This window comes from Anas platyrhynchos, chromosome 22, assembly GCF_047663525.1.
Source record: "Anas platyrhynchos isolate ZD024472 breed Pekin duck chromosome 22, IASCAAS_PekinDuck_T2T, whole genome shotgun sequence".
Taxonomy (NCBI): Eukaryota; Metazoa; Chordata; class Aves; order Anseriformes; family Anatidae; genus Anas; species Anas platyrhynchos.
In genome coordinates, this window is record NC_092608.1 from 4037533 (window position 1) to 4057379 (window position 19847).

A 19847-nucleotide genomic window follows, 5' to 3' on the forward strand; every position below is an offset into this window, starting at 1 on the left:
TGTAACACAACTGCCAGATTGTTGGCCTGAGCAGCAACATAGTCAAGATCTGTTCTCAGTCTTGCCAATGTGACTCTGTTTTCCCATCTGTAAATTAGTTGCGGTACAGAGTGTCTACTTCCATAAAATAATTTGAGACCTTTGAGTGAAAAAGGCAACAGGAAAATTTACGTGCTTAAGTGGATCCAGGTAGGGAAATGATCCCTACGATGTTGTTCACCTGTGTGAATCTGAAGACAAGAGCTGAGCTCCCGTGAAAGCCTTGCATTGCACCAGGAAAGTTTATAAGAGCTCTCTGCTGTGTGCCGCTTCGGTTGGGGCATATACACAGAATCATTAACCATCGAATCATTAGGGTTGGAAAATACCTCCAAGATCATTAAGTTTGCAGAGTTTTGCTCCTCTCCTCCTTCCCAAAACCTGATGTGTCCAATAGCACTGCCACGCTGAGCTGCAATATGCCCCAGGAGGTCCACGACAGACCTTGTTTGTTCAGAAAACACGGGACTGGAGGTGTGGGTGCACTTGTGGTCAGAAGGTGGGACACTGCAGTCACGAGCGTTTCAGGACACAAAGCAATGTAGTCTGTAGGTAAACATATGCCAGGCAGTGTGTCCAGGTGGCCAAAAAGGCCGACAGCATCCTGGTTGTGTCAGGAATAGTGCAGCCAGCAGGAGCAGGGAGGTGATTGCCCTCCTCTACTCTGCTCTGGTGGGGCCGCACCTTGAGTGCTGGGTTCAGCTTTGGGTCCCTCACTACCAGAAGGACATCGAGGCCCTGGAGTGTGTCCAGAGAAGGGCTATGAAGCTGGAGAAGGGCTTGGGACACAAGTCCTGTGAGGGGTGGCTGACGGAACTGGGGGGTTTGGTATGGAGGGGGCTCAGGAGAGACCACATTGCTCTCTGCAACTACCTGAAAGGAAGCTGTGGGGAGCTCGGGGTCAGCCTCTTCTCACAGATAACCCATGATAAGACTAGAAGGTCCTCAAGTTGTGCCAGGGGAGGTTCAAGTTGGAAAACAGGAGACATTTCTTCTCAGAAAGAGCAGTCAGGCATTGGGATGGGTTGCCCGGGGAGGTGGTGGAGTCACCGAACCTGGGGTTGTTCAAGGAAAGGTTGGACGTGGTGCCTGGGGACATGGTGATAGTGGTAGCAGGGGTATGGTTGGACCAGATGATCTTGGAGGTCTTTTCCAACCCTAATGATTCTGTGATTCTATTCTGTGAAATCCGGATACATGTAGGTATGTATACGTATAACTAGAGCAGCCAGCACAACTGGAGAAAACAGAGAAGTTTTCCTTTGGTTCCTAACACTCCTGGTCTCAGAGTGCATCAGGAACCTCTCCAGGGACCTCTTGCACCCCCAAATCCTCTCCAGGCCCCCAAACCCTCCCAGCACCCCAACCCGTCTCGGCGCCACCATTTCCCTCCCTCCCTCGCGATACAACGCGGAGGGAGCGGCCGCCAACCACAAGCTCCGGGGGGCGGCTCCGAGGCGGGGCGCTGGGGGCTGTGCCGGGCCCGCCCGCAGCCGTTTTGCCGCCGCCGCCGCGCCCCGTTCGCTGCCCGGGGGGGGGCGGGAGGTGAGTGGGGGGCGGCCCCGGAGGAGGGGGGGGGGGGGCAGCAACAGGCAGCTTTTGCTGGGCTTCCCCGGGCACCAGGGGGGGCTCGGTGTTGGGACCGGGTTGGATCCACCCTCCGGTACCGGAGGGAGCCCTCTATTGGTTAGGGGGGGGCTGCGAGCCTGGCTCAGCCCCCCCCCCCCCGGTGTCCCTTTACACCCCCTTTGTCCCCCTCTCCCCCCCTGTGTCACCCCCCCGGAGCCGGGGTTGTGGATGTGGGGTGCCCCAAAAAGCACGGGGGTGGCACCGGGGGGGCGAGCCTGGGGCTGGCAGTGGGGTTGTAGGGTCGCTGGGGGGCTCAGGGTGTCTGTACCCCAAAGGGGGGAGCACGCCAGTAAAGCCCCCAGCACCGCTGCCACTGCTGGGGTCACCAGTAAGGTGCCGAGGAGGTCCCCAGGTCTGGCCGTGCATCTCTTAATTGGGTTATTTTTTTATAAGGGGGGACGCAACGGTACCAAAAAAAGAGAGATTTTTTCTTCTTTTTTTTGCATCGGGGGCTGAAAGTTGCTCCTGGCCAGCTGCAGGGGATGCCCTGGGTGATGCTCCCCCTGTGTTTTATAGGGACAGGGCCCAGGGGTCTCCCCCCTGAAAGCTGATGGAGTTCTCAGTGGTTGGGAAACCTGTAAAGGATAATCCTTTTAAATAGGAATCCTGGCGATTAGGGGCTACGAGGGCAGCAAACAAACAGCCCTGGGTTTGCTGCGCTTCTCTTGGGCGCTCTGTTTTGCAACTGGGAGCATTGTGAAACCAGTTTCGAGTTGGCTTGGAAATGCGTGTGACTGTAGCTGGATTTGCCAGCGAGCCGCTTGGCTAATTCGCTCGTTTCCTTGGCTAGGTGGAAAAGAACGGCCTGCCCAAATCCTGCCCTGCCCTGGGAGGCTCCTGCTCTCGGCTGGGGTCTCTGCAGCATCTTGGCACCTGCAGCCCCCTGTGCCCAGCAGGCAGCGTGCCCAATGTCCCGGGTTCCTGGAGCAAAGGTTGCTTAAGCAAGTGTAAATATTACCTTATTGCACTGAAAACCTGGTCATCTGCACCATAGTGCCATAGTGGGGGAAAGAAAACCAAACCTGTGCTTGAGATGATAATTATTTTTAATGCAGGTGAAAGCTTGGGAGCCCTGCTTCTGCTCCTGTGCAATCGCCAGCACTGTTTGGTAAGTGGGTGCACGGAGGTTAAATAAAGCGAGGAGGCAGGGCTGGGCAGAGATGAGCATTAGATTGACAAGCTATGATGTGGAGCTTTGCAGAGGAAGGAGTGGATCCTGGATTCTCATGAGAGGGTGATGTGCCCTGTGGGATCACCCAGGCCTTCTCACCCATCAGCAGTGCAGGGTGAGCTGCAGGTGTGCTCAGCTGTTGTGGCATCATCCCTATCCCCGTGCAGGAAAAGGGGAAGGAAAAAGCAGAAATCACCAGTGCAAACCAACCTTTGAGAGCAGCAGCATGTGAGTGCCATCCAGCTGCCCAAGGGGGGCTCATTAAAACAACCCCCTGCTCACTGGGTCGAGGCTGTTGGCTTGGGAAGCTGGGGACTGGGGTCGGGGCTGCTGCCAGGGACATGCATCAGGGTCTTGGTGGCCAAACTCCAGCACGGAGCCGTGCTGGGGTGCATGGCAGAGGAGTCAGGAGTTGCCACAAAGCTCCCACATTTTACCTGCTCACAAACAGTAACCAGAACTTTAAGCACAGGCAGCACGGATAGGCCGACAGCCGGGATGTTGCTGGCACAGGCAGTCATATTTTCTCGCTGTAATTTGGTCTTTACTCTCATTTACAGAAAGGGAACAACCTGCCTTATCTTGGTTGCAAAATCTGGCTCACCTGACCATTGATCAGTGAATCTGCAGTGCACTCAGTCACAGGAGAAGAGAGATCTGAACCCACGGGGCTGTGAAGAAGACAAGTTTGCAGCTACTTTTGCCTCTGCAGCCTTTGTAAAGCTCCTGTGTGACTCAGGTGAGTGCTGGGGAGAGCAACGTAAGAGTTATTATGACTGGTTCAAGCTGCAGGTAGGGATAAATGTTCAGGATTTCCTTGGTTTAAGTTATCTTCATCCTTTAACTAGTTTATATTCAGTGTTGATGATGGACTAGTGACTTTTTGGGAGCTTTCCAGTGGGAGAAGCAGTCAGAGCTCATACACCACCCTTTCTCCGTTCAGGAGATTCTGGATTATTTTTCGTGATCTACGATCTTTGCCCTGTTTCTAGATACCAGGTGTGTTATTACTCTTAAAAACAGCCGTCTTTCAGATTAGAGAAACAAGGCTAAATAAGAACAAGGAGAGGGTCTTTTTGGCTAGGGAGACCAGCTGGTGCTGGCTGCAGCAGGGAGCGGGTGCCCACATGCTCTCCTCGGCAGAGCACAAGCCCCGCATTGTCTCCTGGCTGCATACAAAACCATCATGAGACAGCATCTCGACTGGCTCACTTCTAGACTTGATTTTAAGGACTAAACTTCTCCTTCCCCTGTGTTGTTTTATCAGGCTGTTTGTCTCCCGGTAGCTTGTTAGAACCTAATTCATCTGTGTTCATGGGAGGGGTGGTGCGCACCAGTCATTAGAGCGCAGTGCATTGAAGAAGAGCCTGCGAGCTGGAACTGCCAGTGGTCGTGCTTGTCTCTGAGCTGCTGTGACAATATTGACATGAAGCAGTGCCAAGACAGCATAATACCACTTGAGCAAAGTCCCAAACAGGAGGTTGCTGAAAGCAGCAGCCTGAATTTGCCAGCACGTGTTTGATTGTAGCCAGCTCTGAAATTTGCATTAAAATGGATTTCAGTTTCACAATCTAAAGACATTGACATCCCCTCATTAACTCAGCCCTGGGAGCAATTCCTGTGCTACTGAAAGACCTTAGCACGAGCTGTCTTCCAGTTCCTGGTTCGCACAAGGCAACTGCAGTCTTCTCCAGAGCTCTCATGCCTACCATAATTCAAATCGTGGAGGGGAGAGGGATCGTGGTTGGGTGGAGGATCCAGGCAGAAATTTCAGTTTTGAGCCATGGGAGAGCAGGCACCTTGCGCTGTGTTTTGCAGCGTTATAACATGGATTGACAGATTTTCTTTCTTAATTCTGCCCTCTGTAGTGTTACTGGGTGAGCCTCATCTCTCCCAAGATGCTGAGAAGAGTGCTGTGTACCATGTTTTTCATGGGAGCCTTGCCATCGCCGGCTGAGATGTCCCAGGGCCACATCTCCGTGGTCTTGCTGGGAGCCACAGGTGATTTGGCCAAGAAGTATTTGTGGCAGGGCCTCTTCCAGCTCTACATGGACCAAGTGAGCAGTGGCCACAGCTTCACTTTCCACGGGGCTGCGCTGACAGCTCTGGAACCAGGGCAGAAGATGATGTTTGATGTGCTGAAGAAGCTGGCCTGTCCCCCGGATGAGGCTCCGGACAGATGTGCTGTGCTGAAGGACCAATTCTTGAAGCTGAGCCAGTACCACCAGCTGAAGACCGCCGAGAACTACACTGTGCTCAACAGGGAGATCGAGGTGCTGCTTCGCCAGGAGGGCCTGAAGGAGGCTGGAAGAATCTTCTACTTCTCAGTACCTCCGTTTGCCTACACGGAGATCGCCCGGCACATCAACAGCAGCTGCAGACCCCCTCCGGGCGCCTGGCTGCGTGTGGTGCTGGAGAAACCTTTTGGCCACGACCTGGAGTCGGCCCAGCAGCTGGCTGCAGAGCTGACGAGCTTCTTCAGGGAAGAGGAGATGTACAGGGTGGACCACTACTTGGGCAAGCAGGTAAGCAGCTCGCAGTGCTCAGCCTCCTGCCAGGCTGAGGGACTCGGTGGCTGGGAAAGCGCTGGGTGTCAGCCCTGCATCTGATGGGGGTGTTCCCAAATTCAGGCAGTGCTCCTGGTTGTGTCCCAAGCCTCCGTTTTCTTACAGGGCCTCGTGCTGTTGGTGCCCTGTGCTGTGCTGCTGTCCGTGCTCTTGCAGAGCAGGGGAGATGTGCAGCTGGTGACAAGGTTCGCCTCTCTCGAGGGAAGCCAGAGTGTAGGGACGAGTGGTGTGCATGCACGAGGGAGAGGTGCAGATTGATCTGGTCTTCTTGCCAAGGTCAGGGCTCTGATTTCGCTGAGTAAGCAATGCCCTTTCCCTCTCACCGTTCTCCCCTCTCATCACACGCAGGCCTTTCTGCTAGCAGTGGCTTCTGGAAGCGGTTTTCAATGTGATATGATACAGAGCTGATGAGAAGTGAGATTTGTGGGATGCTGGGGAGAAGGATTCCTCCTGTCCTGCGCTGCAGGCAGGGTGTGGGGCCTGGCTGCTGCAGGGGCAGCTCGGGACATGCAGCAGCTGCATTGTCCCAGAGGGAGTGCATTCAAGGACGTGCCATCCTTGCCTTAGAGGAACGTAATGCCACATTTTGAGAGCAGCCTGTTCCAGCCATGGCACCGTGGCCAGGTTTTACTCGGAAAGGTGCATGTCCAGCTGCAAGGAGAGCATCTCTGCGAAGGTGGGGGGAGACTTCTTCCTTGCCTTTTTTCCCCCCCCGAAAACAGATGGCTTTAGAAGTGTAAGCATCTGATCTGATCTGTTTAAGTACTTCAGAGCTGCACGTTAATCCCAGGACTGACTCAGACCTGTGTCTTTTGAGGGTTATAAACTGAGAGCCTTGTAGTTTGCATTTCAGCCTTTTTCACGTGAAACCTCAAAGCACTTCAGCAAGGCCTTTAACGTACAGTCAGTGGAGACTCCACTGTGTATCATAACGGGCTCCTGCAGATTTTTTTTCTTCTTTCACCCACTCTGCTCTCTGCTACGTGGCATGCCTGCTAGCACTCCAGTGTGGCCACTCACTGGCCACATCCCAGTGCTGGATGGGGAAGTGAGGAGAAGGTACTGTAGAAATATGGTGAGTTTTTGTTGGATCTTTTGAACTTTCCCTTCACAGGCTGTAGCCCATATCCTGCCTTTTCGAGACCAGAACCAGGAGTTTCTGGATCCCATCTGGAACCGACATCATGTGGAAAGAGTGGAGATTGTCCTGAAGGAGGTTGTGGATGCCAAAGGTTGGTGAGGCAAGCATACAGAACTGGGGTGAATAGGTGAGAGGGAGAACTGGCAGGCTTACAAATTACAAGAAAGTGGTCCTTGAGCTGGTGTGGAAACAAAAAAGTGCAGGTGGATGGTATGCTGCTCCCTGGAAATGGAGAAGGACTGTCTTACACTTCCCTTGTGTGTGTGTTGGCCAATTTCATTCCCTTCCTCTCAGCACTAAGAGCCTTGCAGAGAGAAAAATCCAAGCCCAGAGTTGCTAGCATGGGTCTCCTGCTGAAGGGCACGGCTGCAATCTCTCCCTGCAATGCTGCAGCATGCGCTCTGCAGTGCTCAGCATAAAGCACTTGGGCTGGACTGCCACCCGCAGCAGTTCTTGGGATGTCAGGCGCCCTCAGTTCTGCAACATCAGGGCTGCTTCTCCACTCCCTTACCCTCCTCTTCTCCCTCCCTCCCACTCCCGCCCCCAGCCACCACAAACTCAATCAATGCAGTTTTACCAAGCTTTGTGTAACCCTTGGTTTGGCAGCCTGGACCTGATTTTGGGAGAGGGAGACACTGCAGAGAGGTCTGGGGGGAACGGTGCCGTTTGTGCATGGTCCCAGCTGCTCCCTGTGCCCTCCCCTCTCTGAACAACTTTGTCATTTTTTATTTGACATCTTCCTTCCCCCGTGCGGCTTCAGCTGCAGCCTGGCTCCCAGCAAGTCTGCAGCATTGATTACACTAATGAATGTGCCTTTGGATTAGAGCAAAGGAGATAAATGTATCAATCAATCGGGGAAGCCTACGGCTGTGATGTAGTCTGCAGTGTGCAGCCTGCTGCTGCTGGACTACAGAAAGGCATCTCTGAGTCACTTTCTTAATAAGTGGATTGTCCACCTCCCACACACACACACACCCCTGCGTGAGAAGTCAGGCAGGCAGAGCAGCAGGGTTTTGTGCACAAAATTTTGTCTTTCAAGGGCATGGCCCAGCCAGAGCCTCCCAATGACAGAAAACTGGGGGGAAAGTTTTCTCTCCCCTCCTTCTGGAGGGAGGGGAGAGGCTTGATAGGTTCACAGTAACTGCTGGGCCAAGAGAAGAGAAGAGCAGTGCAGACCAATTTGGTCTTCTCCTCGGCACACACATGACACGAGCAGAGGGCAGGGCTGCAAGGACACCACATCACTTTTATCAGTCTCTTACCTCCTCTTGGTCCACAGGCCGCACCAGCTTCTACGAGCAGTACGGAGTCATCCGGGATGTGCTGCAGAACCACCTCACCGAGGCCCTGATGTTCCTGACCATGGAGCTCCCGGGCAACCTGAGTAGGACCGAAGAAGTCTTGCAGTGCAAGCTGCAGGCCCTCCGGTCCTTGCGGGGCCTGGAGAAGCACAGTGCTGTGTTGGGTCAGTATCAGGCGTACGCCAGCCACGTGCAGGAGGAACTGAAGAAGGGACAGGACTATGTCAGCACGACACCAACCTTCGCAGGTGAGATTTTGGGTCTGGGCCCTGGTGAGGGGGAGTAGTCTACAGCCAAGGAGAGCTGGAGATGGGAGTCCTCACTCCGTGATGCTGGACCTCACTGCTGGCACAGGGATGTCTCCAGGCATCCATCAGCACGGTGGCTGTGAGCTGTTACAAAATGCTGGTGTCATGTCTGGCAATTAATGATCCTACAGATGGAAAGCATTGCATAAGAGTTAAGCCCCATTATTCTTGCTAAGGCCAGTGCACTATTTTCAGGAGTGGCCTGTAAACTCCTTCACCTTTTCATAAAGTTGAGTTGCTCTCTGTATCTGGAGGATAAAGCATGGGGAGTTCTCTGGGGTTGATAGATGACACGGCAATCTCTGGCCCTGCTGTGTTTTCTGAACATCAAAGGTTTTGTCTGAATGATATTCATGCTTGGAAACTGGTTTCTTGCAAGATGAAAGGCGGTTAAGCAAGTAGGATACCTGGGAGGAAGCACAGCGGGGTGGCTAAAGAGCAGTTAGTCCTGTGCTGCCATGAAAGAGCAAAATGTGGAGCAAGAGACACAGTGAATGCCAAGATTTCTAAAGAAGGAGAGTGATGGCTAGGTGACAGCTCCCCTCAAATCTGCTTGCTGTTCAGGCTCCAGGTTGAACTTGGTAGCCGAGATCACTTTGTCGTTTCAGGTGTGCTCGTTCAGAGTGACAGCCTGCGTTGGGAAGGGGTCCCTTTCCTCCTCACTTCTGGGAAAGCCCTGGATGAACGGGTAGGTTACGTCCGTGTTCTCTTCAAGAACCGGGCCTACTGCACGCAGAGCGAGACGCTGCGGGACGCAGGGCACAGCCAGTGTAAAGCCAAGCAGATCGTCTTCTACATCGGACATGGCGCACTCAACACCCCTGCAGTGCTTGTGAGCAGGAACCTTTTCAGGCCTGTCATGCCAAAAAGCAGTTGGAGAGAAGTTGTAGGTCAGCCAGAGCTGCATGTTTTTGGACAACCGCTGTCTGATTACTACGTGTACAGCCCTGTGAAGGAGAGAGATGCGTATTCTGTCCTTATTTCCAACATATACCACGGCAGGAAGGACTTCTTCATCACCACCGAGAACTTGCTGGCCTCCTGGGCCTTCTGGACACCGCTGCTGAACAGTATTTCTCGCCAGCCCCCGCGCCTCTACCCTGGTGGGGTGGAGAACCAAAACCTCTTGGACTTTGAAATGGTGAGCGGGGAGCTGGCGTTCACGGCGGCAGAGCCGGTGGAACTGCTGCACCCCGACAGGTCGATGCCAAGTGATTTCAAGACAATCCAGTCCAAATTTCGGCAAAGCCCCTTGGTGTCAATGTGGTCCGAGGACCTGATTTCCCAGCTGGCTTCTGATGTTGAGAAGGCAGCAAACAGGGCTGTGGCAGGCTCTGGGCAGTTCCACCTGGCTTTGTCCGGCGGCTCAAGCCCCGTGGCCCTATTCCAGCGGCTGGCAAGGCACCATTATGCCTTCCCGTGGAGGCACACCCACATCTGGCTGGTGGATGAGCGCTGCGTCCCCCTCACTGACCCGGAGTCCAACTTCTTCAGCCTGCACAGCCACCTCCTGCAGAGCATCAGGGTGCCCTACTTCAACGTCCACCCCATGCCTGTGCACCTGAACCAGCGGCTCTGCGTGGAAGAGGATGGAGGCACGGAGCTTTATGCCAAGGAGATCGCGGCCCTGGTGGCCAATTCCAGCTTTGACCTGGTGCTGCTGGGGCTGGGCACTGACGGGCACACCGCCTCGCTCTTCCCCGACTCTGAAAACGGCCTGGAAGGGACTCGGGCCGTGGTGCTGACCGAAAGCCCCATCAAACCTCACCAAAGGATGAGCTTCAGCCTGTCCCTCATCAACAAAGCCAGGCAGGTGTTCGTGCTGGTTGTGGGGAAGGGCAAGCACGATATCACCACCCAGATCAGCAGGGTGGGCCGGCAGCCAAGGAAGTGGCCTATCTCGGGTGTCAGCCCCAGCTCTGGCCAGCTGGTGTGGTATGTGGATTATGAAGCTCTGCTTGGGTGATGTCCTCCGTGTCCCTCCTCCCTCGTCTGCCTGGATTTTCCTACACAGCGTCCATGTTTTCCTGTTGCCAGCAGCAGCTTTATCTCTGACGGGCTCCTCTAACCTTCTGGGGAATTGGTGGCCTGTGGTGCCTCTGACATTTGAGCTCAGCTCAGTGTGCAGAGCTAAGCAGGAGTCCAGGCAGCATTGCTGGCTCTGCCAGACTCAGACTGTGACTTTGGACACGTTACCTCACCTTGAAGTGCCTCAGTTTCCCCTCTCAGGAATTTATTAACGTTGAACTACCTCGCAGGCACAACGGGAGACTTGTTATATTAAGTACCTGCCAATTCTTTTTTTGTTGTTGGTTTTTGATTCTCAGGTTCAAAGACAGTAACGACATCTCCGTCCTCTGCCCAGCTCTGCCTGGGACAGTCCTGGCCTCAGCAAAATGAGTCTCATGTGCACATGGGTCTGCAGTCTTGTCCGTGCAGCCCGTCGTGGTGTCCACCAGCCACTGGCCTTGGCTGGGCTCTCTTGGAGCTTCTGTGGCTTGTGGCCCCTAAATGCTGACACCGATTTGTGAGCTCGCTGTAGTCCTGGGTCTTCACCAATTGCCAAGCAGCAGGGTTTGAGCCTACACACAGTAATTTACTGCTTTCCTTAAGTGGATAGCTGGTATCGTGGGGGATGGAGAAGGAAACCAAACTGCTTCTGAGGCTGTTAGAATAATGGGGGCAGGCTGAGGAACATGGCAGTTCCCAAAGCTGTTATTTGCCTGCAGTGCAATAATTACTGAGGGAAAAGCTTGTTGTTCAGGGTAGTTGTTTGTGTTTAGCCAGCACAGGAGTGGTCTTTTCCTTAACTGTCCTCTCTTTTTGTTTCATTCTCTGAAACAATTTTTCTCTGTCCACAGAACTGAAGCTCACAGTGCCATTCAGAGGCTTATACAATTTCTGTGGGAGGCAGCTTTAAAAACTACCCATGTGTCCCTCATGACAGCACACATTAAGGTAGTTACGGTGTTTAGGGATGGTGGTGTTGGGGTTTCAGCTCAAGGACGCTGACTTACAAGGAGAGGGAATTTTCTCCGAACATCTATTTTGGGCACACAGAACTAACATGCTGCATCTCTGTGTAGACAGGACAAGGTTAAGTGATTATAGAAATGAATAGTGCAGCTGCTCACAGGGTTGGAGACATCCAGTTCTACCTAGGGACCCTGCTCTTTCCATCCTAATTTTTACTTTCCCTACCACAAACAAAGGCTGTCTCTGCTTTCATGATATCCCCAAGTACTCCGTGACCTTCTCTAATGGGTAAGTTGCCGCAGCAAGCCAGAGTGCAGCTTGTAGAAAGGAAATCAAGATGGGAGAACGTGGGCTGATGATCCAGATGGAGGCTTGGAGACAAACCTGCTCATATGGAGTGGCCCCAGAAGGAAACTGGAGCGTGGCTGTGGTCCTGGCTCCCAGCAGCGAGGATGCTGCATAGGAGCAGAGGCTATTTCCAAAGGGATCTTTGCCTTCTTCCAGGGAATGCTGGACCTGCTTCCACAGAGAAGGAGCTGCTGGATGGCTTGGGGGTGACTCAGGGACTGAAGTGCTGACACGAGATGGCGCCCCGACCCCAAGGAGCAGCAGTGAGCTGTGTGGGCTGGGGTGGTGCCAGGCCTGGCCGCCCTTCCAGGCCCCTGAGGTTAAGTAGGGTCCTCAGGAGCTGGGCTTGGTGACACTTCACAGACCTACAAGTCTGCAGGACGGGGAAGGAAGGGGACTTTGTTTTAGACAGCTGAACATTGGCCTCGAATCCCCTGCTCGGGGGATCTGAATCCTAGTGGTGAGGATGCAAATGAAGGTGCAAGTAGCTGCTGTGGCCTGGCAGCACGTGAAGCAAGGTGGACAGGTCCATCCAGCCTGTACTCCTCCCAGGGTCACTGCATGGGAAAGGATGGGGCTTGTGGTGGTGTGGCTGCCACAAAAGCTCACATGGAGAAGAGACATGAGTGCCTGAACTGGTCTGGTCTGGCAGAGGGGACGGCTGGTTATCCATTTTTATGTGTGTGCTCATGAATAAGTTCACTACTGCCTGTTTCTCAGTTGCAGGCAGGCTTAGCTACCAGCACAAACACCCAAGGGTGAAAAAAAATTGCAGGGGAAGAAGGTGGCATGGGAGAGCAGGAGGAAGGCGAGCACTGCAGGCTCCTTGGAGCAGGACTTGCTGGATAAGTGGGGTCTGGAATAAGAGCACGCGCCTGAGGAGTTAACTGCAATAACTCTTCTGGAATAACTCTTCTTGTAGACGAGTGCTAGCAGACACTGGCTCCGAAATATACCACAGTGGCTGAAACAGCTGTGCAGAGGAAGATGTTTTAGGTCTGGTATGTCCATAAATTTAAACAGCATTTTTCTTCTTTAAACAAAAGTAGCCGTGTAAACCTCAATCTGGGTCTTGGGTGTTTGGGGTGAGGGAACAAGTTTTAAGGAAAAACTGACCTACGTGAGAAAAGCTTATTCTTACACGTGACAGTTTGTTCCTACCTTACAGATAACTGTGGCATTGGTATTTTCGTGTTTCTGCACACTATTTTTAATAATGGTCCAGCACCTTTTGAAATAAACACTTTTTAAAACAAAAAAAAAAGGGGGGGGGTTATTTGCACTCTTAAACAAGCTTTTTCTTTTTTCCTGAGAGAGCAGCTGTTCTTTACAGCAAAAAAAAAGGGTTCCTTTGGGAAGTCTCTAATAGATCACCCCTAAATTCATCCTGGATTTTATGAAAATCCAGTTAAAACGTCTGTGTTTTCCTCAGTGAACATAGCTGACTGGGTTGTTTGTGTTTTTCTAGCACTGTATATTTTTTTTTCCTCAGACATTCCTTTTAAACCCTTTAATACTTAGCATTTGCCAAATGAGAAATAAATATTTTGTAATGTATAAAAATTGTGACTGGTACAGGGAGAGACTGCGGATGGGAAGAAGGGTGAAATTATTAACAAATCTGTTGGAGAAGAATGGTAGAAATCCACTGGGCTGTAGGCCAGGGAAGCAGTGCTATTTTTATTTTGTAAAAGCTATTAATAGGAGGAGTGCACCTTCTTGAGAGCTTGAGTATTAACCTTTCTTTGCAGAAACAAGTCCATGGAGTAACTACTTATTGTCTGTTTCCCATAAGTGATTATTGATAACAAGTTTATTTTTTTTAAAATGGCAAATAATTTCTTCATTACATTCCTGTAATTCAATGGTGTGATATTTACTGTTTTACAGAAAACTTAACACTGGAATTCACTTTTTCTCACTTTTATAAATCGAGCTGTAAAATCATATTTTTCCATGAGTAAATTTTGTGATTCCTTTTGTTTTGTGAAATGAATAGAGGATTATATTTATAAAAATATTTTTTAACAATAGTGTGTTTTAATTTCTTTCAAAGATTGGTGGGTTTTCTGTGGGTTTGTTCCTCCCCTCTTCTTTTTGGTGAATGAAGCTCTAGTGGTACAAAAATGACAATGCTGAATTTTCTGTAGTTTAGAACCAGGAGCCAAAAATATTATTTCATACTGATCCCTGAGTCTTTTTGGTGTGTGCATCACCTGAACACCAGGGCTTTTCAGAGCAGCCAAAGCCCTTTCCAGGTGGAATTGCCCAGCACAGCGCCAGGTACTGGAATAGCCGCCCTGATGGCACCTTGGGTAAGTCTCAGTTGCATTTCCATAGATACTATCATCATAGTACAGAGCTGCTTAATAACATAAACTTTGTAAAGCCATAGTTTTGTCTAATCGACTCAAGATCTGCCAGCTGCAACGATGCTGCTGAACTCCATCACGATGCTGGCGTCACATGCGGGGCCATGTCTCCTGTTTGGCCAGATCCATCCCACTCCCCAGGGAAAGGAAACCTCACCTGGCGCCACCCCGACACAAAACACGCAGGCACAATGTGTGCCCTGGGCAAGGGAAGCTAGCAATTCTGTCCCACTGCCCTGGGGCAGTAGGTGAGGCCTCATTCCCCTTCCCTGACAAGAAGATTTAAATCAGATGTTTTCCTGCTGATGCACAAAGGCTCCTTCCTCCGGCTGCAGTTGAAACACGAGGCTGTCTGCAGACTCCTGTGGGTTTTCAGTGGAGTCTCTAGGCTGCTAACGTAGCAGGATTTCTGAAGCACCAAGCCATGGGGGTGTTTTCAGTGTCCAAATCCTCTCCAGTGCTCTCAGGGATGTCTGGGTGCATTGCTATGGCATGTGTATGGCACTCCCAGATGCTGTTCAGGAGTGATGCTGAACAGCCCATGCACTTGGAGATGATGTGCAGGTGAGGAGGCTTGCCAGTCGTGTCACAGGGCTGTGACAATGTTGTCCTACCCAGGTCAGAAATGTTTTAATTCTAGTTTAGAGGGAGTTTTGTTCTAGTTCAGAGATCAATGCGTGTCACTGAAGAGAGAGACTCCGGGCAGTTACAGCATCACTGAATCCTCCCCAGACACAGCGAGCAGGGGCAGTGGTCTTGATTCTTTTCAAAACAAAAATTTTTGGTGCTGTGCTTGACATTTCCTTTGGCCGCAGTTAAGGGCAACCCTTGGAAGGATTTGTGCCTGCCTTATCAGGGATTTGTTTTACTGCCATCCTTCCAACAACCAGGTGACCTTAAAAGGGGCACTGAGGGAGACGGTGGAGGGGGTGAAAAACACGACGTTTCAGGGGGAAGAGCGATCCCGAGGCAAGCTGCCTCGTGAGATGTCTGTGGGTAATGTGAATCGATGCAGCTCGCTCCAGCCGCTCCCCTGCAGAGGGCTGGCACGCCGTCCTGTAGCAATGCAGCACTGGGCTCTCCCCGCCAGCATCGCTGCAGACTGCGCCCGGCCGTGCCCTCGCGCTGCTCCCTGCGGCGGGACACGCTGGCTCTGTTTGACAAATTGCTCTACCGAGAGGAATTTCCCGCAGAAACTATGTCCTGGTGGCGCTCCGAGCAGACATCGCCTCATTTTTTCCTTAAACAGGGCTCCCTTTTTGTATAGGCATCTCCTTATCCACAAAACAATCTGGGGCTTGTGTGAAGGGTGTTTGGCTCTGAGCGGTGCTGCTGAAACGAGACCTGCGCACACAGAGGCAAACTGTCGAGCAGGTTCTCTTCGGTGGATCCCAGCCTATTTTTAACAGGGTTTGGATGACTTTTTGTACGTTGCTTTTCTTACATCGGGCGTATTTTATGAGCTGATGCAGTACCGTGTGCTTGAAGATTCGGGGGAGCTCCCCCCTGCTGCCTGCAGAAAGGAAAAGGATTGGGAGATGGAGGGGATGTGGGAGCTCAGATTTGTGTCCCTGGCTGAGCCAGGGGACATGGACATGGGGGACTGGAGCTGCAGCTGGCACCATGTACCTTACCTTCCCTGAAGGAGGGAAATGTGGGGTCAGGTGCTAAGGAAAAGAGCAGCAGGCATGCGGGGAGAGGGAGAAAATACGAGGATGAGCCCCAGTGCCCTCAGCCTGCCTGGAGCATGCGCATCCCCCCTGGGATTGTGCCTGTGGAATGGAGCTGATGTTAAGCAGCTTGAGCTGGGAAAAACAAAAAGCAAAAAGGAAGGAAAAACCGTAGGTGACTGTGATTCTCGTGACTGTGTGGTGCTGCTGGGCCACGGTTGGCAGTGGGGAGTGCGGGCAGCGCTCTGCCCTGACTCACTGTGGGCTGAGTCACCTCGCTTGCCCGAGTTCCCCTTCCCTCTCGCTGTGCAGCAGTAGTAAATCAGCAGCCCCATGGGGATACGGGATGTTTGGAAGAGGCTTGAGGAAGGCTGCTGGAGAAACAGAGAGCTGACAGGGTCCCTGTTGTGCGCGTCGAGTCACGTTCATCAAGTAATATCAGGCAGAGTACTTGCCAGGGAGCAGCAGCAGTCAAAATCTTTTCAGCACGAAGCCAGGGCCTGTCCTCATCGCTATGATCTGCTGCAAGCAGATGCTGCCTGGCATCGCCTTTCCCAACAGCAGCAGGACCGAAGCGCCTGACAAACAAACCACCCACATGCTGCAGTGTTTTGACTTGCAGGAGGATATTTCTGTGGATGCTTTTCTTGAGCTTCCCCTCTGGAGCGTGTAGGTGTCTGGAAAAAAAGCAGGGTGCTTCAGAGGCGAGCAGATCAGCAGCAGAGGGTGCTGCTCGCTCAGGCTGCAGAGCTGCAGGCAGCAGGGCTCCAGCCCTATGACAGAGCTGCTGCAGGGCACAAGCACCCAGAGGACGGGAACTGCTGCAGGGTGCAGGCACCCAGAGGAAACCTCTGAGCTGGGGCACAGCCAGCTCTGGCAGCCTGCTCGCTCCCTGAGCCGCTCCCCAGCTCCTGCTCCTCTTACCCTGGATGTTTCCAGTTTGGGTTCATGGCTTCCTTTCTTTTCCTCATCAAATTGGCCAGCAGCTAATTTTGTGGCTTTTCCACTCCCACTGGCTTCTTGTGCACAGGCTCTGGCCGTGCACTCCGCCTCCCACACGCAGGAGGCTGCAGTGCAATAAGCAGAAGGAGCACTGTGCTGTGCCCTTTTTGCTGTTGGAAGGGCTGATCCAAGTAAAACTGGAGATTTGGAGAACTGGGATTTTTGCAGAGCATCTTCTGCAGCCAAGTGCTCCAGAGTTGTACATATCCTGTTCTTTAAGGCACCCGGCACCCTGAGCTGAAGCAGAAAGGCAGAGGGGCAGTGGCAGGAGACATCACAGCAGGCCCCTGCTCACCTGGTGAACGTGAAACACTCTGTAGGCTTTCTGCAAAATACCTGGATTCTAGTTTGTTTTTGAGAAAGGGTTTCCTTTCTTTCCACAGCCTCATTTATTTGTGTTATAGTGGGCAAAGTGCTGTGTTGACTGAGATATGCACTCACAAGAAGAGATAAATGAAACAGAAGATGACTTTTTTCTTTTTTTCTTCTGCAAAAGGGCCCCTTGGGGATGCCTCTTTTTTCCTCCTCCATCCCACTCTTTTACTCCTTTTTCCACTGAGCCATCTTCCAGCTGAGGAGGGCCCGCTGATTGTCCTCTCAGCAGGCTTGGCAGGATTTCTACCTCATGGGGTTGCTGTTTTCACAGTCTCCTTCTCTGTTCTGCAGCACACTGGGTTACTTTGGCTTTGTTGCTGTACATTACAGACACTCATTGTTCCCTATCTGTCGCATTGTCTCCCTTAATTCCCACAGGCAGAGCCTGCATGCAGCACGTACATGTTTCCGGGCAGTGTTTAGTCTCTCTCTGTCTCTCCAGGGCACAGAAAGCTGCATGTTTGCTGCCTGCCTGTCTTTATACTCACCCCAAAATGCAAAGCAATTGGATCCCCTTTTTCTGATGCAGCCTGCCAGCCTGCTGCTGCAAGGTTAACGTCAGCCAGGCATTAAGCACGCCTACAAAGCCCGCACCAGCCCGGGTCTGTGCTCTTAAGAAGGATTTTGATGCTTAACTTCAGACCTTCAAAGGGTTCCCTGTATCAGGAGGCGGGTGCTCGCCCACTCCCAGACCCCATGGCTAACCTACGACACTGAACGCTGAGCACCAAAAAGGAGACAAGCCAAGTCATGTCTTCCCCCCACCCTCCTTTAAATAATCTTAGCATAAATTCACAGGGATGAGAGCTGGAAAAGTCTCTTCTAATCCAGACTTCATCCCCAGTTAGTTTTCCAAACAGGCTTAGAGGGATTCCATTTGCAGGCCATAAACACCAGCATTTGTCAGCTACCCCCCTCCGCCACTGTTTGCACTGCTGTTTGAAACGTAGAGGGTATTCAAAGCAAGCATGCGAAGATTAGTGATTCCTGCTCCTGAAGGAAGCAGGAGAGTCAAATATTAAGGAAATAAAGGGAGACAAGATTCTGTAGGAGCCGTGATCTCATCTGGCCAGGAGCCACCACAACGCTGAAAAGTTCTGCTTCAGCACTTGTCACATCTGGTTTCCTCCGACCTCCCTGCTGCTGTTATCCCCCTTCACCACCCCACCTACCTTCCTTCTTTAAAGGACGGGGATCTCTGATAGGGCAGGAAACCTTTGCACAAGCAAGTGTAAGACTGTGAGATAGCCTTCAGACAGAGAAGATCAAGCTGGCAGTGAGAGAAAATGCCCCTTTGGAGTCATCTGCCCTGCATCTCAAAATACCATGTCAGATCTTGCTAGCAGCCAGGGGACATCCTCTCTTGCTGAGGATAAAGCTGCAGCATGGGCTGTCAAATCTGACTCCTTTCAGTGCCGAGATATGTTTCAAACAAGATTTCTTGAAAAGCCACCTTCTCTTTTGGTTTGTCCACAGGCTTTACGTGATGCTGGTGCTAACAAGCTGTACTTCCACAGTGATTCAGCAGAGTGGACACAGCAGCTTTGGGTAAACTAAAACTGGCTTCTATTTACAGGATGGGTCAATAAAGGATTCGCGCAGCCATATGGCACTTGTAAACCTGCTGTTTTGCCAAGCTTCGATGTGGTTGCCTCGGTATGAACGGGAGATGAACTTAAGCAGCGTTAGCTGTGGAACAAAATACTCTGTTGCCATGGGTTTGTTCTCATGCGCTTGTGTCCATAATTGGAAGTCACATAAAGAAAAGAGGATAAGATAATCCTGAGCAAAGCAGCACTCACCGCCTTGGAAGTGACAAGATGATTGCTTCTCGTGGGAGAGGAGCTGCAGGCTCACCTGGAAGGGCAGCTTAGCTTTTCTCCCCTTGGTTTAACATTCCTCTCGGGAAAAGGGCCTAAATTGCTGCAATATTTCCTTTTCAGGCTCGCTCTGGTGTCTGGAAGAGGCTGCCTGCCGAGGCCTGGATGGGTTAATGGGTATTACAAAACCAGCCCGTGTCCCAGGAGATCTGTCTCCCATTCCTTAGGCTGTCACAGGTCCCCTGCCTGTGACCTTGGGCAAGTCGCCTCTCTGTTCGAAAACAATAATACTCCTCTACTAGCAAGGGATGTAATGTGCTCTTGGCAAGATAAGTGAGTGCATAATGCGCCACATTTTGTTTCTGAAGATATTTAAAGAAGTTTCACATGGAGTGCAGAGCCATACTGTAATCTCAGAGTTGGAAAAAGCAATTGTCTGAGGGCACTGAAAGGCAGTGGACCAAGCAGAACAGGCCCGGCCCTGCCATGCCTGTCCCTTTTTGTTTGATATTGGCCTACATTTTATGGGCAGCTTTAATAATCTAAGCCTTAGATGCCTTAGAAGACCTTGCTTTTTGCGCAACACAGGTATTTTGCCCTTTGAAAGATGCTTGGATACCCGAAATAATTAGCTGCTTTTTTTTTTTTTTTTTTTGACATTTCAAACACAAAACCCGCTGTCTGTGAGGAAGAGGTGGAGTGAAATCACATTGTGCCTTTTCCAGCTCATCTGATCCCAATCTTTTCCTGCAGAAGAAATGTATGACGACTCATAGATCCTTCCTTTTTGTCCTGAGCAGCCCTGTATGGATTTAGCCGAACACAGTTGTTCCCACCTCAGCTGCTACGAGAAGCTGGCCCAAATTTTTGCTCCTGCAGGCCTCTTTCTCTCCACCCTGAACAGGGAAAGGTTAGGGGAGCCAACGGGAGGCTGAAGGAATCACATCACACCTCATGCTTTTCTCCTCGCTCTCTGCTTTTCCTGCTGCCTTGGCAGGGGCCTAACCTTTCGTACCTCGCTTTCACCATTTGGGCCTTGAGCAAGCGATACGCGCGGTGCTGCGGTGGAGTCAGCGCAGCAGCTGAATTCACAGGCAGACTACAGCCTGCTGAGTTTCCTGTACGGTT

At 51.7% G+C, this 19847-nt stretch overlaps 1 protein-coding gene across 5 annotated transcripts; it reads left to right on the forward strand.

Moving 5' to 3' along the window:
* Window positions 1–1471: 1471 nt before the first annotated feature.
* On the forward strand, window positions 1472–13513 carry H6PD (hexose-6-phosphate dehydrogenase/glucose 1-dehydrogenase). 5 transcript variants are annotated; one of them, XM_038166666.2, is made up of 8 exons: window positions 1487–1584; window positions 2459–2615; window positions 2724–2776; window positions 3400–3578; window positions 4708–5364; window positions 6521–6638; window positions 7827–8096; window positions 8765–13513. In XM_038166666.2, exons 5-8 carry the CDS (start codon window positions 4738–4740, stop codon window positions 10120–10122), a joined length of 2373 nt encoding a protein of 790 aa, XP_038022594.2. In that variant the 5' UTR covers window positions 1487–1584; window positions 2459–2615; window positions 2724–2776; window positions 3400–3578; window positions 4708–4737; the 3' UTR covers window positions 10123–13513. The 5 variants fall into 5 exon arrangements, with proteins under 5 accessions (XP_038022595.2, XP_038022594.2, XP_038022596.2 ...); XM_038166668.2 differs by having other exon boundaries at window positions 2459–2600; XM_072027063.1 differs by having other exon boundaries at window positions 2459–2776.
* Window positions 13514–19847: the final 6334 nt, after the last annotated feature.